The sequence below is a fragment of the Callithrix jacchus genome, chromosome 9 (genome assembly GCF_049354715.1).
Source record: "Callithrix jacchus isolate 240 chromosome 9, calJac240_pri, whole genome shotgun sequence".
NCBI classification, from domain to species: Eukaryota; Metazoa; Chordata; class Mammalia; order Primates; family Cebidae; genus Callithrix; species Callithrix jacchus.
Window position 1 is genome coordinate 32,099,965 of NC_133510.1, and position 27,247 is coordinate 32,127,211.

Sequence of the window (27,247 nt, forward strand, 5' to 3'; positions counted from 1 at the left end):
ATATCAGCCTGAGCTCTCCTTTATGAGGTGTCTTTTTGGATATATGGGGGTCAGAAAGCTGCTTGAGGAGACAGTCTGAGTTTTATAAGAGCTCAAGTGCTGAGCTGTGAGCTCTGTTGTTCCATTCAGAGCTGCTGGGAAGGTACGTTTAAGTCTGCTGCAGTGAGACTCATAACTGCCTTTTTTCCCAGGTGCTCTGTCCTGGGAAGGTGGGGCTTTATTTATAAGTTCCTGACGTGCTGCTGCCATTTTTCAGAGATGCCTTGCCCAGCTAGGAGGTAGCCTAGTCATAGTCTGCCAGCAGAGGTGTTGCTGAGCTGCTGTGGGCTCTGCCCAGCTGCTGTGTGAACTTCCTTGCAGTTTTGTTTATAGGGGTATAGTTAGAACTGCCTCAGTAATGGTGGTCTGCCTCAGTAATGGTGGAAAGCCTTGGTAATGGTGGACTGCCTCAGTAATGGTGGACTGCCTTGGTAATGGTGCACTGTCTCAGTAATAATGGACACCTTTACTCCCACAGAGCTGGATCGTCCTGGATCCAGCTGTGCTTGCTGTGAAACTCTTGATCCAGAACATTTCAGATTGTTGGTCATTGTGGGGGTGGGACCCACTAAGTCAGATCACCTTCCTCCCTGTTTCAGCCCCCTTATTTTCAGTTGAATGGGTGGCCCTGTCTCCCAGGCATCCAGGTGCCATTTGAAATGGCCACCCATATTTGTGTGAGTTTTTGTGCAGAGACCCACTTCGCCAGCTGAAACAGCCATGCTGGAAACTCGTGGTGCTTTTCAGCCCAGTCTCCTGATCTGTGGGCAGTAATAACTTGTTTGGAAATGTGGTGATCACTTACCCTCTGCAATGTTCTTGTTGGGAACTGCACTCCAGAGCTGTTCCTATTCAGCCATCTTGGATCTGCCCTGAAGAGTGGTTTTCAAATGACAGTGGGTGTTGGAATCAATGTCAGTGTTACAATGCAGATTCCTAGGTTTTATTTCCAAGTATTATAATTCAGAAGATCTGGGAATCTGTCTTTGTAAATACCATCCCATGTGATTTTGATGCAGGAGGTCTGTGGATGACCCTTTAAAAAAAACATGGCTTTTTAGGCCCTGTAAATGGATATGTGAAAATATAGACTTACAGCAATATTAGTATATATTTTTAAACAATTATGTTGTACTGAATCTCCTGTTAGTTGAAAGGATATTTGTGAAAAGAACTTTGTAAACTTTAAAGCACCATACTTAAGCTTCATCATTCTTTTTTATTTTTTTAACTTGTATTTTATGTTCAGGAGTATATGTGCAAATTTGTTATACAGGTAAACTCATGTAACAGGGTTTTGTTTTACAGATTATTTCATCACCCAAATACTCAGCCTAGTGTCTAATAGTTATTTTTTCTGATCCTCTCCCTCCTCCCACCATCCACCCTCAATAGACCCCAGTGTGTGTTGTTCCCCTCTTTGTGTCCATGTGTTCTCATCATTTACTTCCCACTTATAAGTGGGAACATGTGATATTTGATTTTCTGTTCCTGTGTTGGTTTGCTAAGGATGATGGCTTCCATCTCTGTACATGTTCCTGTAAAGGACATGATTTCATTTTTTTCTATGGCTGCATAGTATTCCATGGTGTATATGTACCACATTTTCTTTATCCAGTCTATCATTAAGAGACACTTAGGTTGATTTCATGTCTTTGCTATTGTAAATAGGCTGCAATGAACATATATCTGTGTGTGTCTTTGTGGTAGAATAACTTATATTCTTTTGGGTATATACCCAGTAATGGGATTGTTGAGTTGAATGGTAGTTCAGTTTTTAGCTCTTTAAGGAATCACCATACTGCTTTCCACAGTCATTGAACCAATTTGCATCCCCACCAACAGTGTATAAGCATTCCCTTTTCTGCAATCTTGCCAGCATCTGTTATTTTTTGACTTTAATGTTAGTCATTCAGACTGGTGTGAGATGGTATCTTACTGTGGTTTTTATTTGCATTTCTCTAATGATCAGTGATACTGCATTTTTTTCATGTGCCTGTTGACTGCATGTATGTCTTCTCTTAAAAGGTGTTTGTTCATGTTCTTTGCTCACTTTTTAACAGTAATTTGGTTTTCTTCTTGTAAATTTATTTAAATTCCTTTTAGATGCTGGATGATAGACTTTTGTCAGATGTATAGTTAGCAGATATTTCCTCCCATTCTGTAGATTGTCTATTTACTCTGTTTATAGTTTCTTTTGCTGTGCAGAAGCTCTTAAATTTAACTACATTTCATTTGCTTATTTTTGCTGTTGCAATTGCTTTTGCTGTCTTCATAATGAAATAATTGCCAGTTCCTATATACAGAATGTATGGCCTTGGTTGTCTTCCAGGATTTTTATAGTTTTGGGTTTTTGCATAGAAGCCTTTAATCCAGGGCTGGGCGCGGTGGCTCACGCCTGTAATCCCAGCACTTTGGGAGGCCGAGGCGGGTGGATCACAAGGTCGAGAGATTGAGACCCATCCTGGTCAACATGGTGAAACCCCGTCTCTACTAAAAATACAAAAAATTAGCTGGGCATGGTGGTGCATGCCTGTAATTGTGGCAGGGGAATTACCTGGACCCAAGAGGTGGAGGTTGCGGTGAGGCGAGATCGTGCCATTGCACTCCAGCCTGGGTAACAAGAGTGAAACTCCGTCTCAAAAAAAAAAAAAAAAAAAGAAGAAGCCTTTAATCCATCATGAGTTGATTTTTGATATGATGTAAGGAAGCATTCCAGTTTCAGTCTTCTGCATATGATTAGCCGTTTATTCCAGCACCATTTATTGAATGGGGAGTCCTTTTTCCATTGTTTGCTTTGGTCAGCTTTGATGAAGATCAGATGGTTGTAGTTGTGTGGACTTATTTCTGGTCTCTTTATTCTGTTCCATTAGTCTGTGTGTGTGTGTGTGTGTGTGTGTGTTTTTTTTTAACCAATAACATTCTGTTTTAGTTACTGTAGCCCTGTAGTATGGTTTGAAGTTGGGTAGCATGACACCTTTAGCTTTGTTCTTTTTGCTTAGAATTGCCTTGGCTATTTGGGCTCTTTCTTAGTTCCATATGAATTTTAAAATAGTTTTTTCTAGTTCTGTGAAGAATATCAATGGTAGTTTGATAGGAATAGCATTGGATGCATACATTGCTTTGGGCACTATGGTTATTTTAATGATATTGATTCTTCCTAAACATAACTATAGGCTACTTTTCATTTGTTTGATTTTTCTCTATTTCTTTGAGCAGTGTTTTATAATTCTTATTATAGAGATCTTTTACCTCCCTGGCTAGCTGTATTCCTAGGTATTTTATTCTTTTTGTGGCCATTGTGAAGGGGATTGTGTTCTTTATTTGGGATTCAAGTTGGTTATTATTGGTGTGTAGGAATGGTAGTAATTTTTGTAGATTGGTTTTGTATCTTGCAACTTTGCTGAAGTTGTCAGGTTAAGAAGCCTTTAGACTGAGACTGTGGGATTTTCAAGACATATAATTATTTGTTCAGTCAGCAGGGATTGTTTGACTTCCTCTTTTTCTATTTGGATGCCTTTTTCTTTGTTTCTTTCCTCTTTTCCATCCTCCCATTCTCCCATCCATCCCTCCCTCCCTCCCTTCCTTTCTTCCTTTCCTTGCCTCCCTCCCTCTTTCTTTCTTTTTCTTTTCTCCTTCCTTCCTTCCTTCCTTCCTTCCTTCCTTCCTTCCTTCCTTCCTTCCTTCCTTCCTTCCTTCCTTCCTTCTTCCTTCCTTCCTTCTTTCCTCTTCCTCTTCCTTTTTCCTTCTCCTGATTGCTCTGGCCAGGATTTCCAGTACTATGTTAAATAGAACTAGTGAGAAAGGGCATCCTTATCTTGTACCAGTTTTCAAGGGAAATTCTTCCTGCTTTTTCCCATTCAGTATAATAGTCGTTGTGACTTTGTCATAGATTGCTCTTATTATTTTGAAGTATGTTTCTTTAATCCCTAGTTTGTGAAGAGCTCTTAACATGAAGGAGTGTTAAATTTTATTGAAAGCCTTTTCTGCATCTATTGAGATAATCATGTGATTTTTGTCTTTTGTTCTGTTTATGCGATGAATTGCATTTATTAATTTGCGTTTGTTGAACCAACTTTGCATGGCAGGGATGAAGTCTACTTGATTGTGGTGGATAAACCTTTTGATGTGCTGCTGGATTTGGTTTGCAAGTATTTTGTTGAGGATTTTTGAATCAGTATTTAACAAGGATATTAGCCTGAAGTTTTCTTGTTTTGCTGTGTCTCTACCAGCTTTTGGTATCAAGATGATGCTGACCTCATAGAATGAGTTAGGGAGGAGTCCCTCCTCCTCTGTTTTTCTGGAATAGTTCCAGTAGGAATGGTACCAGCTCTTTTTCATACATCTGGTAGAATTCAGCTGGGAATCATGTGGTCCTGGGATTTTTTGGATGATAGGCTACTTATTACTGATTCAATGTCAGAGCTCATTATTGGTCTGCCCAAGGATTCAGTTTCTTCCACCTTCAGCCTGGCAGGGAGTATGTGTCCAGGAGTTTATCCATTTCTTCTAGATGTGTGTAGATGTTCATAGTAGTCTCTGAGAGTTATTTGTATTTCTGTGGGGTCAGTGGCAAACCCACTTTGTCATTTACATCAGAAATGTCATTACATTTCTGATTGTATATATTTGGATCTTCTCTCTTTTCTTTATAATTAATCATTATTATAATATTGATTCTAATTGTGTCTTATAGGCAGCTGGCTGTGATCACGTGTTAAACTCCAATGCCAAGATAGACAAATGTGGAGTGTGTGGTGGGGATAACTCTTCATGCAAGACAATAACAGGTGTCTTCAACAGTTCTCACTATGGTAAGTTGTATATTTGTTTCTAGTTTTCCCTTTTATTTAGTACAATAATGGAGTCTGTAAAGAAGTTGTAATAGTAATTCTTTGTTACTGTTTTGTCTACTGTACACCCTTAGTCCAAAATAATTGTTAAGGAAAAATTTCCCAATATAAAAAATTAAATACTGTATTAGACCAGATGGATCCTTGATTAATGAATTCACCTGCCTCAGGCAAATCTGATTCTTAAAAATGTATTATATGCATTTATTAGAGTAAATTCAATGCTATTTGACTGTGATGTGTGATATGTGAATAATCCTCCCATTAATGAAGTACTTTTTTTTCTCTATAACCTAAAATGTGTATATTAGTGATTTTTTTCTAGAAAACTTGCTTTTAAATATTTTTGGTGCTAGAATTACTTTCTTTTTTGTTATGACTTGGCCTATTACATTTCTTATTAAAAGTAGATAGAAAATGTTGATTGAAAGTGAGAGATAAAACCATTAACTTAAATGTTTTCTGAATTAAATGTTTCAGAATTATTATCACATTCGACTTTCTAGGCAGTATCTGGATTGCATATGTAACTGATATTTGGCCATGATTTAATTTTTCTTCAAAATATCATGAAAATATATATTTTCCATTGTAAAGTTTTCTGAGCAAACATTTTTTGTTTTTATGATAATAAAAGCAGATCTTTAAAACTTTCTTTGCAAATTAAAATTTATTTCTTACAACTTTATTTATTTATTTATTTATTTAGAGGCAGGGTCTTACTCTGTTGCCCAACCTGTAGTACGGTGGCATAACCATAGCTAACTGCAGCTCTGAACTCCTGGGCTCCAGCAATCTTTCCACCTCCTTATCCCAAGTATCTAGAACTGCAGGTGCTCACCACCATGCCCAGCTAATTTGTGTGTGTGTGTGTCTATGTGTATGTGTGTGTGTGTGTGTAGAGATGGGGGTCTCACTGTGTTGCTAGGTTGGTCTCAAACTCCTAGCCTCAAAGAATCCTCTTATCTCAACATCCCAAAGTGCTGAAATTATAGGCATGAACCCCTACACCTAACCTATTTTTGTAGTCTTATTGTTCAACTTTAAATTGTGTTCATATGTGTTCAGATTGTTACTTCCATTAAAGCAGTATAATTTAAAACTCAATATTTATGTTTTTATGTATGTGAAAATTATAGTACATTTTATACTTTGATACTTATAAATCTCAGTTACTAGATGATTTGATATATGATTTTTCTAGTTATTACCCAAGCTGCACACATTTGATTCCTTTCTATAATACATGGCATATACTTATTACAGTCTGTATTTACCAAAAAATATTTTTTATAGGATAAAGCTACATGAACCAAATTAGGATCAAATATGTAATCTTGTGAAAATTGTACTGTGCATTAATCAGTTTGCAAATAGAAAAATGTGTTAAACTCATTTGCAAGGTCTAATTAGCATTTGTCACATTTCTGCCCCCTGGTGGTAGCCTTCATCTTAATCACCTTTGCAATGCCTTAGGCTTGCTTTCTTGAAAAAAATATCATAAATAGTAAAGGCATAAATAGTAAAAGTAATGGGCGAGAATATTTTATAGTGAAAAGGAGGTGAATTAAAATTATTCTTGTAGATCAATAACCTACAACCAGTATGTAAATAGATACTGAATCATCAAACTGTCATCTTATATTAAAAATGTGATACCTTAGATATAAATAAGGCTGCTCTAAAGCACATGCAAGATAGTCTGACATTAGGGTTGTAAATTTAAGCTGTTTTTAAAATGTTTTCTTAAGTTAATCCTATATTTATCAAAGGAAGGGTATAAGAAAAATTACTTTTACTCATGATGTAGTAAATAGGGGGAAATCCTAGTAAATAATGAAAAGAAAAAACTTAGAATACTATCCCTAGAGTGTAATTAATTGTATACTTAAAAACTTGAGTATTTGGACAACTATGTAATGTGAGTGTGTTTAGTGTTGGGAAAACATTTTTTCTTAATGTCTGTTAGATGAAATGTTTCCTCTTTTGAGCAGGGCCAATGTCACTGAATTTGGCCTCATAAAATGGAAATATTACTTTCATTTCACTTGAGTAAACTTTTTACTTTTCTCATAACAAGTTTATTAGTATTCTTGTAAAAATAATTAAAATTTGGGGAAGAGATAGATTCTTGCTTATACTACAAATTAAAATCCCAAGAAAAACTTGAGCTTTAAACCTTTTATTTTTTAAGATTTTTCAATAATGAAATTGAAAAATTTTTATTATTTTACTATTTACTGCATCTGTGTGAACATATTATAGCAACGTCCAATTATTTTAGTATCTCCTGGATTTGTGAATCGTGTTTAAAATACTCTATTTATTCCCCCAGTAGGAAGTATAAAATATAAAAGTATTAACCAAGTTTAAAAATGAGTATATGTACTAAGTATCTCAGGAGCCAAAATACTAACTTCATTTCATTCTATATTAAGAATATTAGAAGTAGCAAAACATTAGGAAATGTTAAGAATATTAAACTCTGTTTCTAGACAACAACTACTCTTTCTCAATCCTCAGTAATTTGTGGAAGGCACGGACTCAAAGGAATAACCACTGTGTAATTTTTGTAAAGATACAACAAAATTAAGTCTGACTATGTTATTCATATTTTTCATTCATTTAGCAGTAATAACCTCTGGGCCATCTGCTTTTTATGAAATTTAACATATGTAAAATTATATTACAGGTTATAATGTTGTTGTAAAGATTCCTGCAGGAGCAACAAACATTGACATTCATCAGTACAGCTATTCTGGACAACCAGATGACACTTACCTTGGTAAACATTTCTTGTAAACAGCAACCAGTATGTGGCTCATGTGCAATTTCATGGAAGTCTGTAGTTGATGTAAATTCTTGGAAGGCAACAAGATTCCCTTTAGCAAACATGCAATTTCATTTCATACTGAGCTTAGAGCTCCCTCTACATATGTTCTTAAGCAATACAAAATGTATTACTAAAGAAAAAACTAAATGAAATTCTGAACAATAATTTGTTTTCAGTTTTTTCTCATAGGAGTATTTTAGATAACCAGAGGTTATAGTCATTTAGTTGCATGTGTATTTAGAATAAAATTCTCTTCTATCATTTTGTCTAATATTAATTATAGAATTCTTTGAAATTAAATGTTTTAAATAATTTTTTCAAGTTCTTTTTTTTAACTACATAGCGAAAGTATTTAAATGCAGTTTTTTTTAAACCTCTTGTATTTTTTTAAAAAGTTAGAAAAAGAGTTGTGGTTTCACATTTTTATGTATTAATGAATGTAGTCAGAGTATATTGTCTGTTAGCTATTTCTAAAGTATAGACTTAATTTATGTTATTTATTTTTAGAAATTAGCTTTCAGGCTTAAAGAATTTTACTTTAGACACAAATATGAAAAGAATGTTTTACACTTTTTCCTTCTGCCTGAGAAACATCTTAATGCTGAGTTATCTGTAACTCACCAAACTGGAGTAGGTAGGTAATGATGCAGAACTGATATTGAGAAAGAACTGCTGCACATTAATAAGATGTGAAATATTGACTCAAATAATTAGACTGTGTAACTGGCAATCTGAATCTATAATGAACAGCCTATCTCAGCAATTGCATTTGGAACTATAAAGTCAAATGTAAAGGGAACAACTGCTTAATGTATACAAGGTTTCCTTTTGGGGTGAATGGGTTTTGGAACTAGATAGAGGTGATGATTGTACCTCATTGTGAATATACTAAATGCCATTGAATTGTTTATTTAACAATGGTTAATTTTATGTTATATTAGTTTCACCTCAATAAAAAATGCAAAATATTCATTAAATAAAATCAAATGTAAGTTGTTAGAATTATTGGCCTTTTACATTTAGTTGAAATTCTTTTCCTTGTGCTAAAAATATTATTTCAGTGCCTATACATATATTCTATAGGCATATATTAATGTCTGTCACTGGGAAAAAGAGAGAATAAGAAGGGGAAATGAACAGAGAGGGAAATAGGAGTATCATTCTGAAAAGCAGATATCCATTTATGTGTTAACAGGGATGGAGGGCTTTTCTATGAAAGATCTAGACATTTGTATAGAGAATGGTATAGTCATTGCATGCATGGCCTTCTAGAATGTTAAGACTAGAGTTTTAAAGCTTTGCACCTTTTTTCTAAGATAAGCATAAAGGGAATGTTGCAGCAATCTGGCTGCTCCTTTCCCTACCATTGATGACGAGGATGATTGAACTAATCTATCTGGTGGGGTCATGACTTTTTTCTGCTTTTCCACTTCCTGTTTGTCTGTTCTGAAGCTACATGCCTCATGGAAGAAGATGACTATCTGAGATAGAAAAATATAGAGTGAATTTATTTAAATATCTTTGCCTGATGTGCTGAAGTTACCCAACTTATTGATTAAATCCCACATTAAAGTAAAATAAAGCTTATTTCCTCAACATTAATTTAAATTTACATCTTTAATTTCAAAAAAGGATTTGAACTTTAAAAGTTAGACTAGGCTGGGCATGGTTGCTCATGCCTGTAATCCTATTACTTGAGAGGCCGAGGAGGTGAATCACCTGAGGTCAGGAGTTCAAGACTGACCTGGCCAACATGGCAAAACCCTGTCTCTACTAAAAATACAAAAATTAGCTGGGTGTGGTGGCACGTGCCTGTAATCCCACCTACTTGGAAGGCTGAGGCAGGAGAATCGCTTGAACCCAGGAGGTGGAGGTTGCAGTGAGCCGATGTTGTACTATTGCACTCCAGCCTGGGAAATAGAGCAAGACTCCATCTAAAAAAAAAAAAAAAGATTAAACAAGTATTTTCTGTGTTGTTGTTTGGGTTTACTATTTCATGAGTTTTGCTTATATTCTTTTACAGCATTATCTGATGCTGAAGGGAATTTTATTTTAAATGGAAACTTTGTTCTAAGTAGATCAAGAAAAGAAGTCAATGTGCAAGGAACAAGAACTGTTATTGAATACAGTGGATCAGACAACTCAGTTGAAAGAATTAATAGTACTAATCGACAAGAGAAAGAACTTATCTTGCAGGTAAATTCTGTCAATAGTAGTAACACTTAGATTTAATTATATTAGTAAACTACTGGTTAAGTGGTTAACATAAAATGTAAAATGATGTCTTAAGAATATGTTTTTTATGAATTAATTGTATGTTTCTTTGTATTCTTATTGAGGTGCTGTGTGTGGGTAATTTATACAACCCTGATGTACATTATTCCTTCAATATCCCTTTGGAAGAGAGGAGCGACATGTTCACATGGGACCCCTATGGACCATGGGAAAACTGTACCAAAATGTGTCAAGGTATACTGGCATTCAATATGGGACAAAAGATTGTGCATTCTGGCATTATTCTGGGCATTTTTGAGTCTCGGAACATATGGAATCCTTCCCACTGTCCATACACATATCCCACACAGACATACAAAGGTTTTAAACCATTTTTTCCTTTCTACTTTTTTCACTGATTCTCTTATACTTAACAGCACTATTTAATGCTACTCTTTTCAACCTTCTCTATTACTGTTCTTTTACTTTCCCATTCTCATTCTCTTTTTCACAGCCACAGACAGTTTTTCTAACTTATTTGTATCCTACTTCCTAGTGAAATATCTGCCTTTTCTTCCACTCATCTTCACACACTCTTTCTCAACAATCTGGCTTTCTCTTTTATTGTTGAGATATCAAACATTATTTTATCTTTGTATTTTCCTTCCCTGACCATGAGAAAGTATGATTGTACAGATGGCATGAAAAACTAAAAGAAATAGAACGGGAAAGGAGCAGAGTGGGAACAGCAGGGCAATTTATAGTAGGGAAAGAAAGTGTAAAGACGAGTCTGTGCAGTCTGTAATTATGGATATTTAATTGTGTAATATTATGTTCAATGCAATAAGTGTTTATTGAGGGAATATATCCAGATTATTAATAAGATCCCAATTCTGCATTCATTTTTAGTCTAGTGCTTGAAACAAGTACATGAATATATATGTTTATTTATAAAATGGTAAATACAGTACTATAGATATGCACAGTATGGACCTTAGAAAAGGTGGAGGGAGCAGTTTTTGAGGAGACTGAAGCTGAAGGTAGAGAATTTTGTATAGAATGGAAAAAAAGGTTTTCATGAAGATTAGAGAAAAAGTTTGGGAATTAGGGCAGCAGTGGATCAGAGCAAAGGAAGCCCAGAACCATGTGGAGATGAGCTTATCATAGAAAGTGGTCTGCCAGAGGGAGTAACCAGAGATGGCGAGAATGTGAACAGTCTAACAAACTGACCTGACAAAGTGCCAAAGGAACTGTGGTGCCCTATTCCAGAAGAGGCACAGTCTTTGTCCTGTGGCATCTAGACAGTACTTCCCAGAATAATTTCATGGGAACAAATGTTCCTGTTACTGTTTAAGCAGTGTCTCAGTGGAGGGATACAAGGAGATGATGCCTGATTGACTGGGATAAATGCTAGAGGTAGAAAACACAGAGCTTTGGTTAACAGTGAAGATGGAAGAATTTATTTTGTCAGAAAGGCCCTGAATATCCTTTTAGAAGAGAATTGGAATTTGGGGAGCTGGGACCAGCATTCCAGCTTGAGTGGGGAAGCTTGTCTGTGACCATGGATATAGGGAGCTAGAAGGAGAAATTCCAGCAACAGGAAAATGAAGGAACATTTTAAAATGCAGTGAACACACCAAGAATAACAAGATTCAAAATGGAAGTTTGGATAAACATGGTGAGAGATGATTTGGGAGTCCAAAGCAGGAGAGTTCTCTTAAACAATCATGTGCAAGGACAAAGGAATTCTTACTTCTTTTACCACATAGTGTACTATGATGATGTTCCTTTTTTGTGTACGTTTTTTTACTTTCTCTAAAATTACATTTCCTAAGTTTTGTTCGTTTCTGTGTCCTGAAAGTTATCAGTCCTCAAACTTTTTGTCAGAACTAGATATTTTATCTTAATATTTTCAAGCATATTATAGAATTTATCAATTTGATTTTTCCTTCATTTCTTCTTTACCTTTGGCTACTGTGTCCCTCTTTTCTCTAATCTGTCTGTGTTGCTTTTCAGGCTTGTTTAATGACTGTCATCTTGAGATTTCCCTTCATTATTGTCCTGGTAATTCTCTTCAGTATTCTGTGTTATATTCCTTGCTTCCTAAATCCTATCAATCCCTCTTTTTGATTTATTTCTTTCATTGGGTGGAACATATCCATCAGTATTTTCTTGAGAAAAAAAGTAGACTCTTTTGAGACCTTTCATATCTGAAAGTGGCATAATTATATTCTCATGCTTGGTCAGTAGTTTGGTTGGTATAAATAGAGATTATTTTTCTTTAGAATTTTGAAAGCCTTATTTTCTGGCTTATTTTCTAATTTTCTGTACTTGTACATAGCATGTTATATTCTTCTAGTTTTGTGGATCCTCTCTTTAATTCTAGTGGTATGAAATTTCAGGACAATGTGCCTTGATTTAGTTGTTTTTCATCTGTTTTTCTAGGTAATTAAGATGCCATTCCAATTTGGAAACATAAATCTTTGTCTTGAGAAATTTTATCATGTTCTTTGATGACTTCCTCACATTAACTTTTCTCTTATATCTTTGGGAAATTACTATTATTTGGATGTTCACATTCCTAAACTGATTTTTTATTTTCTAATTTATTCTCTCAAGTTCACTGTTTTCTTAATGTTCCTTCTTATAACATCTTGCTTTTGTTTTATGAATGTGATAGCTTCTATTGTATCTCTGAGTGTATTAATCATAGTCTTTAGTTTCCTTCTGCTCCCTGATTTATATGGGTTTTATCCTAGTTCTATTTTGTTATTATTTTACCTTTTTTGTGTTAGAAGCTTTCCTAAAAGGTTTATTGATCTTGTGCTGTTCGTTCATATTTTAAAAGTACAAAAATTCTGATTGAAAGTCCTCTCTGAATCAGACAAGTTAACTAGAAGTTTCATTATAGAGTAATTTGGTCATTAAGTAGCCTTCTTATGTGTCTTTGGAGAGAAGCTCCAAATGTTATTGTCAGTTGATTGTTTTTCTTGAGTTAAACAGTACCACAAGAGAGGAATTCTCTCATCTTCTGATAGTCATGAGGGGGCTGCAGGACAACAGAAGTTGGCATGGTGCCAGCAGGAAATTGAGCGCTGAATGAGCTGGGGGTCACATCATTCAGTGTGGAGAATTTTACTTACCCACCCTGTTTCAGTAGGGTGTGTTCCCAGCTGTTATCAGCTGTGTCTTATGCCCTCAAGTTCACTTTTTCTAGCGCTATGCTGTCCAATATGGTAGCCGCTAGCCACGTGTGGTTAATCTATTGAAATGTGAAATACATACTAAGTTTGGAAGGCTTAGAATAAAAAAATGTAAAATATATTATTAATAATTTTATATTAATATGTTAAAATAATCATATTTTAAATATTTGGGGCTAAATATAAATGTTATTAAAATTAACCTTTCCTTTTTTTTTTTACTTTTTAATATGACTACTAGAAAATATAAAGTTCCAGATGTGGTTCACATTCTGCTTTCATCAGACAGTGCTGCTCTCAACTAGGAAGCTAGTGGTCTAATCCTTCTTTATAAATACTTTTCAATTAGTTCTTTATTTTTTCAGGCCTACCTCTCACACATTCTCCCTATCAGAGGAACCTGGCATTTTCTATTCCTGGGCTTTTCTTGGGTTCTATGTCATGAATGGTTTGTTTGTTATTTACTTTCCCACTTTGCAGGCTTAGATTTCATCTTCCTTGGCTCTGTTAAATAGTTATTTCCATATACTTTTCATATTCAAAATTTCAAATTCAAAATTCTTGGGTTTTTTTCCTTTTTTTTGTTCTCTTAGGGTTATGCTTTTTCAGAATTTCTGATAGTTATTTGAATGTATATTTAGGAAGGAGCAGAGATAACATATATGATCATGTTTAGTTAACTGGAAGCACAAAGTTAAACTCTGACAAAACAGAAATTTGTTCATGTCACTGACTGTTTAAATTCTTTACTGTCTCCTCATTGCAGAAAGCATAAAGTTCAAATGACTCTGGTCAGTTGTGACTGCTTCTCTTAGTTTGCATTTGCTGTAGTTATGCTGTATGCAAACAACTGCCAAATCTTAATTGCTTGGAGCAATAAAGGCTCATTTATTCTTCATATCATGTTTTAGCTGCTAATTGGTTATGGCTCTACTCCAACTTGGTATCTATGTCTATTTTTTTATTATTATTTCTAGATTTTATTTTTTAGAGAAGTTTTAGGTTTACTGAAAAATTGAGTAGAAAGTATAGAAAGTTTGCATATTCATCCTTCTTCCCTGTGCCACTCCTGCCACTCACTTGCACTCCCCTATTATTAACATCTTGCATTATTGTGGCACATCGTACAACTGATGAGCCAGTTTTGATGCATTATTATTAACCAAAGTCCATAGTTTACATTAGAGTTCACTCTTCGTGTTGTAAATTCTATAGTTTTGACAAATGTATAATGACATGTAATCACCAATATAATACCATACATAGTAGTTTCACTACCCTAAAAATCTCCTGTGCTTCAACTATTTATTCTTCCTTCCTTCCCCAACAAATGGTGACAAACACTGATCTTTTAATTGTCGGTCTATGCCTTTTTTATTCATGATTTCACGCTGAAAGATCAGCTATCTGGGAAATGATGTTCTGGACACAGAAGGAAAACAGAAAGAGAGCTGGGTGGGACTGGAATAGGTCGTATTCCTTTTCAGTCAGTTGATAAAAGCCTGATGCCAATGGACAGGAAAGAGATCTTCCCCTACATGAAATTACTGTAACATTGTAGCAATAGAGATGCGCAATCCTCTTATGGGGAAAGGGGAGGTAGCTGATGGATGACAATAATATAGTGTACTATATAGCAACAGTGCTGTTCCTAGCTACTCAATTATTCACCAACAACCACTCTATCCTGCTATAGTAAATTTCTTTTTACTCCAATGCCTGTCCCATCTTCTGTACATCTCTTCATTAAGTAAACTCCTCAGTCATTCAGGATTCAGTTTACTTATTATAAAAAGTCATCCCTCACTAGATTAATATACTAGTATATCCTGTATGTTGCATGGGCAGTTTTTACTTGCTTAGCTGACTCCTTTAAGTTATTACCAGAATTACATAATTACGGAACATCTAACTATGTTAATTTTCTTTTCGTTTTTTATTTTCATCTGACTTTGGCCAAGGTCTTCAGAGAAGAAAAATAACTTGCATTCATAAGAGTGATCGTAGTGTTGTGTCTGATCAAAAATGTGACCACTTGCCTCTTCCATCATTAGTTACTGAAAGTTGCAATACAGACTGTGAACTAAGGTAAAAGAGAAATAATATGTAATATAACCAGGTTAATAAATGAGCTAAGATTAAAACATTTAGCACAGTGACTAATACAGAGTGGACGTATACTTAATACTCATCATCTGCCCCATCATGAAAAAACTTCAGGCTCACTAATTTATGGTAAAACTCAGTACATAATTGGTTTGAATTTTCATTCATAGTATTTTTCTGAATACCAGTATATAGGTCTCAACATTTTGCATAGAAAATGGTTGCAATTTCGTCTGTAATAAATACAATTAAACTCTGATCTGAAAATGAATGGTTTAAAGGTCTGAAACAATAATTTTTGTAGCATGATTCTTTATGTTCCACTGAATTAATGAATCAGTAAACTTCTGAAGTTTGGGGATTGGAGAAATCAAATTGATCAATTTCCTTGATATTCTATCAGTATGTTTTCCTTTAAACTTTAGGGGAATTGATCCTAAAGCATGACAAGAAATTTATACTTCTAAATTTCTTGTTATTTGGGGTTTTGTGTGTGTGTGTGTGTGTGTGTGTGAGAGAGAGAGAGAGAGAGAGAGAGAGAGAGAGAGAGATCGGTCTTGGAGTGACATGGTATACAATTAGCCCATCTATCACATTTATTTTTAGCATTGTAGCAGGTGCCATTTAACATTCAGGTATGGCCAGAACCTTTTTCACTTAATAAGGATGAGAATTTCTATATATTTATGATTTTGTTTGAAGACATAGCAGAAGCACAGTAGTAGAACTGTCTGTAAAAGCTGCATCCACTACATAGTAGCAAAAGGAAGCACAGTGAAATCCTTGAGATGCTATTATGGATGGAAATGAATTCCATGAATTCTGTGCTTTGTTATACTGGTGCTCTCACATTGATAAATGCTAGACTATAATTGGGATAATTTGACTATAACTAACATTTTTAATTGTGGAAAACATGTCTTCCGTGGAAACATGTCTAAATATAGATTACATGAATTCATGAGAACATGTAGTGTACTTTACATAAACTAGCTAACTTTTTAAAGGTTATCTTTACTGATGTAGTCAAATTCCTAGACATTCCCTGGTCACAAAATTGAAGTACTTATAGAGGGATTGCATAGGGAGAAACTACCTGATTTGAAGTCATATATATTCAGTTATTGTCTTAAATCTGCCACTAAGTAATTGGGTAATCATGATCTAAACCAGTTGTTTTCAAAGGTTTTTCAGGAAACTTGGGGTTCCTTGGACATACCTCCAAAGCTGCCACCAAATGCTGCTGTGAGATCAGTAGTATAATGCTGGCTTCCTGTCTCCAGACTGGTTTTGTTTTATGGTGGTTTGTCCATTGACTCTTAGAATTTTAAAAACTGAGGGCATGAGTGTCTCTGAATTTGTTTTTTAATTATGTAATATACCTCCTAAGTATAATAACATCTTTTTTCTAGGTGGCATGTTATTGGCAAAAGTAAATGTTCATCCCAGTGTGGTCAAGGATATAGAATCTTGGACATCCGTTGCATAAAGTATTCAATTCATAAAGGACAGACTGTTGCAGTTGATGACCACTACTGTGGTGACCAACTTAAACCTCCTACCCAAGAACTATGCCATGGTAACTGTGTCTTCACAAGATGGCATTATTCAGAATGGTCTCAGGTACAATAAAAATGATTGCTTAAAAAAATTGCCCCCTTTTTTCTAATTAAATATTTATGTTACTCCAAAATATAATTTTGTTAAAAATCTGCTATTTTTTCCATTAGTTACCGCTTTTTTTTTTTAAATTAGTGTTCCAGGAGTTGTGGAGGAGGGGAAAGGTCTCGAGAATCTTATTGTATGAATAACTTTGGTCATCGTCTTGCTGACAATGAATGCCAAGAACTGTCCCGAGTGACGAAAGAGAATTGCAATGAATTTTCCTGTCCCAGTTGGGCTACTAGTGAATGGAGTGAGGTACATTAAACACATAAGGCTTGGAACTATTAAAATATTGTGTTAGTAAAGCTTTGTAATTTAAGACTTAACAAAATTTAAAAGTGCTTAAATTTGTTTCATCATTTTGTAAATAACTATTATCAAGGCAATCAGATATTTACAAGACAGGCCAGACACAGTGTCTCATGCCTATAGTACCCAGCTCTATGGGAGGCTGAGGTGGGCAAATTTCTTTAGCTCAGAAATTTGAGACCAGCCTTAGCAACATGGTAAAACCTAGCAGGTGTGGTGGTACACATCTGTGGTCCCAGCTATTCTAGAGGCTGAATTGGAAAGATTGCTTGAGCCTGGGAGGTGGAGGTTGCAGTGAGCAGAGATTGCAGTGAGCTGAGATTGGCCTCTGCACTCCAGCCTGGGTGACAAAGTGAGACTCTGTCTCAACAATCAAACAAGAAAAGGAAATGTACAAGATAGTTTGTCTTTACACTATTTACAGTTTCTTGCTAGCAATAACACTAACTGATGTTTAATGTATAACCCTTTGCATAAAAAAGTGCCAGGGTCCACAGCAGCATGGGATGTATACTTATCCTAAGGTTAGTTTTGCATCTTTATTTCTAGGATAAATGGATGCTTCAGTGGAACTTGAGCAACAGAAGTTAGGGGCAGGCTGATTTTACCCAGTGAATATCTCTGGAGAAGTGAGGGAAAATACATTTGGAAATGATCTTTCAACTGTATTTTCATATGCAAATTGATCATTGCCTCATTTTAAGGCATTTGTGTTGACTAATGCTGCAAATAAATAATGATCACTTGTATTCTTACAGTGCCTTGTTACATGTGGTAAAGGAACAAAGCAGCGGCAGGTATGGTGTCAGCTGAATGAAGATCACTTGAGTGATGGCTTCTGTAATTCAAATACCAAACCTGAATCTCTGAGTCCATGTGAACTTCATACATGTGCTTCCTGGCAAGTAGGACCATGGGGTCCTGTGAGTATATGATATAGGTTTTTCTAATTTGATCTATCTTTACAGAATAACACAAAAGTTGTGTTATATTTACTCCTTGCTTAGTGGATGCATTGGAATTTGGCTTGTTTTTTTTTTAAAAAAACCACCACCCTGAAATGTGAATCTTTATGTGCAGCTAGTTGACAGCACTGCTTATTTTGCTGTAATAAGTATTTCAGCTTTGCTTTTGAACTCCCTTTTGTTAACCAAAATGCTACAGACTTTATGCTTTTGTCAGCTTTGTCTAAATTATAAATATTTTCATCTCTCTGTCTGCATTGATATCTTTACTGTATTTAGGATAGGCAATGTTTAGACGTTTTACTGAACAGGCAGCTAGGAGTCTGCAGAATGAGCAATGATCAGGCTGGTTGAGGATAGTATAGCTTATTATTTCATAGAGGTTGCCACAGTTGACAGAAGCCTTCTCTCATCTTCCCTTTAACTTTATCATATGTTGTTTCTTATCTCTTTAAAATTTACTTAGTATATTAAATGACATTTGTATACTAGGTGGAATTTGAAAAGTATATCAAATGACATGCATATGCTAAGTGGAGTTTCCTTAAATCATATTGACTGTTTCTAAATATCAGGCCTCTATTTATATTTTTATATGACAACTTTTTAGGATACATTAATTATTGTACAGTTTTGTTAACTTCAGTATTTGATTTGTATTTACTAAATTTGAATAAATATGCATATTGAATTTGCTCTTTTTAAGTCTTAAATCTGGTATAAAGCACTGGTGAAAAGATTATTGAAAGCCTATTATTAACAGGGTATTTGTTAAGAAAATAGAAGTTTATGTAACTGTTGGAAAACAACTTTTTTAAATACCTATTTATATTCTTCTTACAGTGCACCACCACGTGTGGACATGGGTATCAGATGCGAGACGTTAAATGTGTCAGTGAGCTAGTTAGTGCAGTGTTAGAGGACACAGAATGCCATGAAGCTAGTCGCCCCAGTGACAGACAGGTAAAGGAATCATGGTTTACAAACAAAAAGATTTATGAGTCAGAAATATTACTGATGTGTTAAAATTACTTCTTTACTTGTTTTTTTCCGCTTAATCTTATATGCCTTAAAAATGTATGTGACAGAAAGAGAAAAAAATACCTAGAATTTGTTATTTGTTTTGCCAGCTTTGTAGCTTTATTAATGAATTTTTTACTCTTTTTCTGCTAATATTTTTTACTCATTTAACTTGCGTATTTCTATTCTTTGAACCGAAGAAGAAGGATATCTATTATTAAACTCCTAAAGTGTATTGTGCTTTTCAAGGTAGAGTTCTGTGTCCATTCAGAATGTTTTAGCTGAGCAGTATTTAAGACTGATGCTCTTTTCCTTTTCAACAATCAAACAGAATGGTCCAAACTTCAGGATTCAGTCATTATCCACTACTGATACTTGACAATACTGTAGTTCATGCTTTTGAAAAATGAAAACATTCATATTAACTATTTGTAATTTAGTATTCAACTATTCTTGAGACATATAGAAGAAGAAATGAAGTATCAGATTTTATATAAATCAGTCATTAATTAATGTTTTACGAGATTCATTTTTCTTCTGAACAGAACTGTGTACTTACATCTTGCCCATTTATTTCTAAACTTGAGACCACTTTATCACCAACCGTTCTCATAGAGAAGATGGCAAAATGGCGACATGGTTCTTGGACCCCAGTAAGTGAATTTTTATAGATATATGGTGTTTCTATTATGGAGGCTTTTAGATATCAACCAAATTGTTAGAGATTTCACAAATTAATGTACACATTCAGTCTCAGGTATTTTGATGTTATAGAAGAAACATAGGGTTTAGAATTAGGAATTAATGGCCAAGTCTTTTGCCTTTCAAGTGTCTGTGGACAAGAAATGGAAGTTTTCCGAGTCTATCTGCTAATCTTCAAAATGGGAATAATAATAATTCTTAGGTCACAGGTTGTTATGAGAAGCAGATATAGTATTAGGCTTTTATCAGCTTTTATTTAAACTACAGACATTTTCAGGTTGTTTTTCTACACTGAAAGCTTTAATGTATGTGGAGTATACTTTGCTACAATCTTATAGAATATGTATTTTTAAGCTTCACATATTTTCTGAATATTTAATTACGGAATCATGTCTGTTACTTAGATAATAATAAATATTAGATATCAAAGTTATTTTTATTGATATTGTAAGATTCTCTTATCTACAATATTTTCAGTATCTTTAATTTTTAGCAAATAACTAAGCATTATTTTAAATCATTATATTTATATATTATTGAAATTATTGTATATTATTTGTGAAATTTATGATATAAACTGATTGGAATATTCACTACTCCATCTTTATTTGACTCAGATGTGATGTCAGGTGATATTTCCTATAATTTAAATTTTCTCAAGAAACTGGATGTTTTAGAAATGTGAGTAACAGCGATGTATAAGGGACATGTGCGAGGAACTACTGTGTAATGCCTGGATACAACTTGATTTTTTAAAAAGTGCTCCGCATCTTGTGGAAGAGGTTCTCAAGCCCGCTATGTAAGCTGTCGTGATGCTCTTGATAGAATAGCAGATGAATCATATTGTGCCCACTTACCCCGACCTGCTGGAATATGGGACTGTTTTAGCCCTTGTGGAGAGTGGCAAGCAGGGGATTGGTCACCTGTAAGTATTCTTATAAGAAAAACAGAAAATGAAAAGTTTAAATATATTTGATATTAAATATAAATTAATGTTGTATATTACTGTTGGCTAAATTTTTGATCAGTGTTCAGCTTCCTGTGGCCATGGAAAAAGAACTCGACAAGTTTTATGCGTCAACTACCATCAACCAGTTGATGAGAATTACTGTGATCCTGAAGTTCGCCCTTTGATGGAACAAAAATGTAGCCTGGCAGCCTGCCCACCCACATACAGGCACTTTCCTCATTCCTTTGTGCAGCCGAGCTATTATCCAAGCATGAATTTGCCATTAACTCACAAACTTGAAGATGATGAAAATCAGGTGGTTTATCCATCCGTCAGAGGAAACCAGTGGAGAACTGGACCATGGGGATCAGTAAGCCATCTTTATTGAGTTATATTAATTCTGTAATTTTGTTACTTTACATCCTTTTAACAGGTATGTATATGATGTCATCAGTAATTTAAATGCTAAATTTATTTGACGATCAACAGTTTAAATATTGAAAGGATTAAGCATTTTTTGATGCTAATTACAAATGCTAGAGTTCTTGTTAAATTATGCACTAATGTGTTATAATAATTACAGAGGAATGTACTATAAAACAGTCTGATTAGAATTCATTATAATAAAAACAAAAGAAAATCCTTTAAGGGGTAAGACTATAAATATTTATGAAAAATCCTAAACCCAAAAATTATTATGATAGCAATACAATAAGCTGGTATAAAATCATGACAAACTACAAATGATATAATTGTAGTTCATATTTTACATGAGACTAATAATACAAAATAAAGCCACCAGTGTCAAGTTAAGTAATTTACTAGTCTTTTATTCCTTCCCAGTGAGACCTCAAAACTTTAATTTCTTTTTACTTAATACTTATGATAAAAGTGAAAACTGTTTCCTAACGCAAACTTGAAAGTCCCACCTTTTCATCAACAAATTCTAATGAAGCTCCCAGTAAACCTCAAGTGTTTTGACAGATTTTCTCAATTCAAATTGTGATTCCAATGAAGGAGATTTTAATGTAGAGTTTGATTTTGATTGAGTCAATGCTGCTTTCTTTTTTACCACATACAAATTTATGATGTGGAATCCGCAGTTTGTGCATATTTTGTGTTTTATCCTTGTCAGTGCTCTAGCAGTTGTTCTGGAGGTCTTCAGCGCAGGGCTGTGGTCTGCCAGGATGAAAATGGACAAAGCGCCAGTTACTGCGATGCAGCCTCCAAGCCTCCAGAGTTAAAGCACTGTGATCCAGGGCCTTGTCCACAGTGGAACTACAGGAGTTGGAGAGAAGTAAGTCATAATATTTCCTAAACTTGTGAGATTATTACATCTATAAAGACTGAAAGTAAAAAGCACTTTATACTGTTTGATAATCTTATTTCACTATACAATGTAGAAAAAGATTTTCTTTTTTTTTTTGAGACAGGGTCTCACTCTGTTGTCCAGGTTGGAGTGCAGTGGCACAATCTCGACTCACTGTGACCTCCAGCTCCTGGGCTCAAGTGATTCTCCTGCTATTTTTTTATATTTTTAATAGAGACAGGAATTTCACCATGTTGCCCAGGCTGGTCTCAAACTCCTGGCCTCAAGTAATTCTCCTGCCTAGATTTTTTTTTTAACTGAGTGATTAAACCATGTTTTTTAGTAGATATTCTGTCATGGTTGAGGTCACTTATTAATGATTTAAAAAATGCATACTCTAGATTTTTCAACAGAATCTAATATGGTAGGCAATATGTCTGTGAACTACTATTATCTTTCTGAAATTGGTTGACTCTCTTAATTTTTTTTAGAAAATTAAGTTGATATAAAAATAGAAAAATAGAATACAATATAGACCATGTTTTATCCTGTTACTAAGTTATGCATTTGGCAAATCTTTTTCTTTAAGCCAGGTAGTTGTCAGTTATTGAGCACATGCTTCATGCACTGACACTCTCTAGGCACTGGAAATATAAAGATAATTTTTAAAGTCACTTTTAATAATAATTTCCTTCATAATATGGGATGGGAATGAAGCAAAGATTTCTATTAGCTTTGGATAATCAGATGAATGACCTAATTAAATTAGTCAAATATTTTTGCTTAATGATTTTTAGCTCATAATTTCAAACATTGGGAGTCTGAAATCAGGTTTTTAAAGTACACTCAGACAAGGTGCTAATACATATCAAGCACATTTTGAAGATACATTTTTACTATTTCCCAAAACGAAAGTAACTTCTATTTCTGAGTTTACATGCACTCATTTTGAAAATTCAAATTATATGTCAAAATGGAGATACAAACTTTTAGCAAAATTTGGTATATTTTTTGACAGAATTTTGTTCTACGTGAGTTTTAGAAATTGATTTGTATTTTACAGCTGCTTTGTTACTTGCTGTTTTTATATTATATATACTAAATGTCTTTTCATGTTTATAAAATTAGACCCACCTTATTATTAACAACTTTCATGATTACATAGTAATCTGCTGATTGGATATTGAACATTATGTGAATAATGCTCATTACTTAGGTAAATAAATTATGATTCTGGCTTACCCTGCCACCATTATCTTATAGGTCCTGGATATCTTATTGAAATATATTATGATACTAATCCTCAAAATCTGGTCAACTTTTAAAATCGCAGAATTGAAACTTTGATTTATTTTTTTATCTAGGAAGAAATGTTGATAATTATGAAGTAATTATAAACTTAAACTCTACTATTACTGGAGTAATATAACTAGATGTTAAAATTACTAGAGTAAACATAATTATTAATTGTTTAAACATTGAATGAAGCAATATATTATTCTCTTTAAAACCACATAGTTTTGAATTTTCCTATTCTTGTTTTTAGTGTACAAAAACATGTGGAGGAGGAATAAAAATAAGACTTGTAACATGTCAATTTCCCAATGGCCAAATACTAGAAGATCACAACTGTGAAATCATAAACAAGCCACCGAGTGTAATACAGTGTCATATGCATGCTTGCCCTGCTGATGTGTCATGGCATCAGGAACCATGGACATCGGTATGATAGTATTCTTGTTTGTTGACATCTCATAAAGTCTGAGAGAGGCAGAGTTCATTCTTTTTTTTTTTCTTTAACTTTTATTTTACATTAGTGGGTACATATGCAGGGTGTGCAGGTTTGTTACATAGGTAAATGTGTGCCGTAGTGGTTTGCTGCACAGATTATCCCATCACCTAGGTATTAAGCCTAGCATCCATTTGCTATTCTTCCTGATGTTCTCTTTCCACCCACACTCCTCCCCCAACAGGCCCCAGTGTGTGTGTTCATGTGTTATTGTCATCATTCAGCTCCCACTTATAGTGAGAACACGCAATGTTTGGCTTTCTGTTTCTGCTTAGTTTGCTGAGGATAATGGCTTCCAATTCTATCCATGTCCTTGCAAAGGACTTGATCTAATTCCTCTTTATGGCTGCATAGTATCCTGGCGTGTGTATGGTATGATAATATTCGTATTCTGTTTTATTTTGCTCTATTTTGTCTCTTGCTTTAATTTCTTCTCTTTATAAATTGTGGAATGCATACACTTTATCTTCTCAGATTTCTTTTTAAGTAGATAATTGGCCCTCTTGGTTTGTGTTTTGAAATTTGATAGTTTAGAAGAGGAATTCATTTAATTTTAAGTAGTGTAAAATATATAAGAGATTTTTATATATTTATTTTTTAATATGTGAATTTTGAACCATAATACTGTTCTAATGGAAATATTTTTCTCCATTTTATCTTTGACTTGCTGTCAATTAATCGGGAATATTATATTATTTGCGTTTATATGTAATGTTGACATTGTGCTTGTAAAAATGGCAAGTTAAGGTTGTGTCTTATTTAAGCATATAATTATGTGTGGCTTTATCTGTTAATATCCATAGCTGATCCAAAAAACAAATAGCATTCTTTAAAACTTGTTTTTTGTCATGATTCAACTTATTATTTTGTTTGGAAATGTGAAAGTATTATTTTTTAAAGAGTAGAGAAATTTACTTCCATACATAACCTGTTTACAGTTTTTTACATACATCATTGCAAAAGTATAATTTATGTAATAATTTATATTATTATGCATTTCTCCCACTGTGTGGAGTTACTGTGGTTTGGGAATATTTCAGTTTTCTGGGTGTTTATTGGAGCCATAAAAAAACTCATAAACTTTGTTCATAAATGATTCTCTAATAGTCTTCAAATATCCTTTTTTGAGGAATAATTAATATGTAAGTATATTGAAATAATCATTTTGATTACCATTGATGCTTTAAATTATGAATGACCAAGTATGCTTTCATTAAATGAAAAACTGATTTGAGTTTATAATCTATTTGTAATTAAATTTATAAAGCTAGATGGTTCTTTATTTGAAAATTAGTTATAACTCCAATTTTATAACCAACCCTTGATGCCTGCACTTGTTTTGTTTTGCCCTACTCAAACATCTATATAATAAGATGTAAACCCAAGTTTCAAGTCATGTTATTTGAAGAGTAGGTCAAGTTCTGGTTCAGACCAAAATTCATCTTTATAGACAAAGTATGACTGATGATATTAAACAACAGATCATTTAAACTTTATGGGAGGATCTTAAAGTAAAATTACTGCCTCAAAGGACTGTCATCTTGTGGGAACTAATGAAAAACATATTTTGTCTTGGAAAGCATTCACATATGTATTTAATAAATGTCATTACTGACCATCTACTATATTGTAGGCATTGTGATACAGAGATAACTGAAACACATTTCTTATCCCTATGGAGCTAACAGTTTACTTGGGGAGATTTGAAATATTCTAAGAACTCACCATAAAAAGATATTTTTTATTGGCTATCTTAGATTGGAAATCCACTTTCTGCTTACTATGTTTCTGTTGCATCTTCTTTCATTTTATTGGTTTAGTTTGCAAGCCTAGTTCTTAAGAAGGCTATGAATTACTTTCCTGGAATTTTTTTCCCAATTTGGAAAGCAGAATCCTAACCACTAATGAGATTGAATTGTAATGGCATTTGTTTCTGAGCACAGACGTTTTATTTTCCCTACCCATTCATGACTTTAATTCACAAAGCATTAAACATTATTTACTTGGGTCTAATGTTTTAGACTCAGTATTGAAGGAATTAAAATTAAGTGGTTTTGAGTCAGATTCTCTATTTTAGAGATCAGCAAACTATGGTCCATGGACCAATCTGGCCTGTTGCCGATTCTTGTAAATGAGTTTTATTGGAACATAGTCATGCTCATTTGTTTATGTGTTATCTATAGCTGGTTTTGCACTACAGCAACAGTATTAATTAGTTGCAATGGAAATTCTGTAACCCACAAAGCCTGAAATATTTATTATCTGGCTTTTACTGGGAAAAGTTTGCTGATCCCTATTATATTTAATAAACATTATAATGCTTTTTAAATTTAACATAAAAATGTACTTAGATTTGTAGAATATTAAAATTAGAAATAATTCATTTCAGGGAGTTTTAGATGTTTTTTGTCCTTTAAAATTTTACATTTTAAGGTTTATCAACCTTCTCTACATATCCACTGTGATATTCATACAATATTTATATAAATGTATCTACTACTATATTCTAATATATTTTTGTTATGCTATTTTTGTATGTAAATTATGTCACAAGTGAAAAATCTGAATGTTCATTAAAGTACTATGTGTAAATGACTTTTCAACCTCACAAAAACAAATGACCAAGGAAACAATAATCAAAGATTGCCAAATAATAAGACAGATGTGCAGAATTCTTTAGTGTTTATTGCATGTATATCTCTAAAGGAGTTCATTGAATAATTCAGTCTTTGCGCTATGAAGAATGTAATATTTTTATTTTTTTGATAAGTTGAAGATAATGAAGTTTAAAAATTACAATAAATGTTTGTATAGAATTTTTACAAATATATTTATTCACTTTTTTATATGTATGAAGTACTTATACATCATTAAAGTGTCTGGATTTCATTATTTGAAGCATATTTATTTGTTAAATTAGCCTTTTATATTAAAAGAGTTTAGGGGATCTGAAGTTTTGTTGCCAGTGCCAAATATAACACTTTACCTCTTTCAGTGTTGGTGTATATTAGACAAACTTTGGAATACCTCATTAACATATCAGATTAATATTCTTTCATGGATAACTTTAACTTCCACAGATTCTGTTGACTAAGTAGAAAATTAAGAGTGTGTATGCATATGTGTGTGTGTATGAGTGACATGAAATCTCAGAAGCATTTTTTATTTGAAAGCAAATGAAATGTGAAATGTAAAATCATTTAAAATATTATTAGAAAGTTTTAAGATACATTTAAATTTTCTTAATGTTGTGGAAAGTCTTGTGTTGTAATAAAAAAGGATAAATAAATC

The 27,247-nt window shown here is 33.7% G+C and overlaps 1 protein-coding gene across 1 annotated transcript in view; it reads left to right on the plus strand.

The window, feature by feature from the left end:
- ADAMTS20 (ADAM metallopeptidase with thrombospondin type 1 motif 20) overlaps positions 1 to 27,247 on the plus strand; it is a 225,514-nt gene that overhangs the window by 117,633 nt on the left and 80,634 nt on the right. Inside the window, exons 15-28 of the mRNA XM_002752357.6 lie at positions 4,736 to 4,853; positions 7,585 to 7,677; positions 9,749 to 9,921; positions 10,065 to 10,194; positions 15,104 to 15,230; positions 16,661 to 16,871; positions 17,004 to 17,168; positions 17,981 to 18,145; positions 19,031 to 19,150; positions 19,753 to 19,860; positions 20,670 to 20,834; positions 20,938 to 21,228; positions 21,994 to 22,155; positions 23,714 to 23,890. Coding sequence (XP_002752403.2) covers positions 4,736 to 4,853; positions 7,585 to 7,677; positions 9,749 to 9,921; positions 10,065 to 10,194; positions 15,104 to 15,230; positions 16,661 to 16,871; positions 17,004 to 17,168; positions 17,981 to 18,145; positions 19,031 to 19,150; positions 19,753 to 19,860; positions 20,670 to 20,834; positions 20,938 to 21,228; positions 21,994 to 22,155; positions 23,714 to 23,890 — 2,205 coding nt within the window. The remainder of the gene's footprint in view (positions 1 to 4,735; positions 4,854 to 7,584; positions 7,678 to 9,748; positions 9,922 to 10,064; positions 10,195 to 15,103; positions 15,231 to 16,660; positions 16,872 to 17,003; positions 17,169 to 17,980; positions 18,146 to 19,030; positions 19,151 to 19,752; positions 19,861 to 20,669; positions 20,835 to 20,937; positions 21,229 to 21,993; positions 22,156 to 23,713; positions 23,891 to 27,247) is intronic.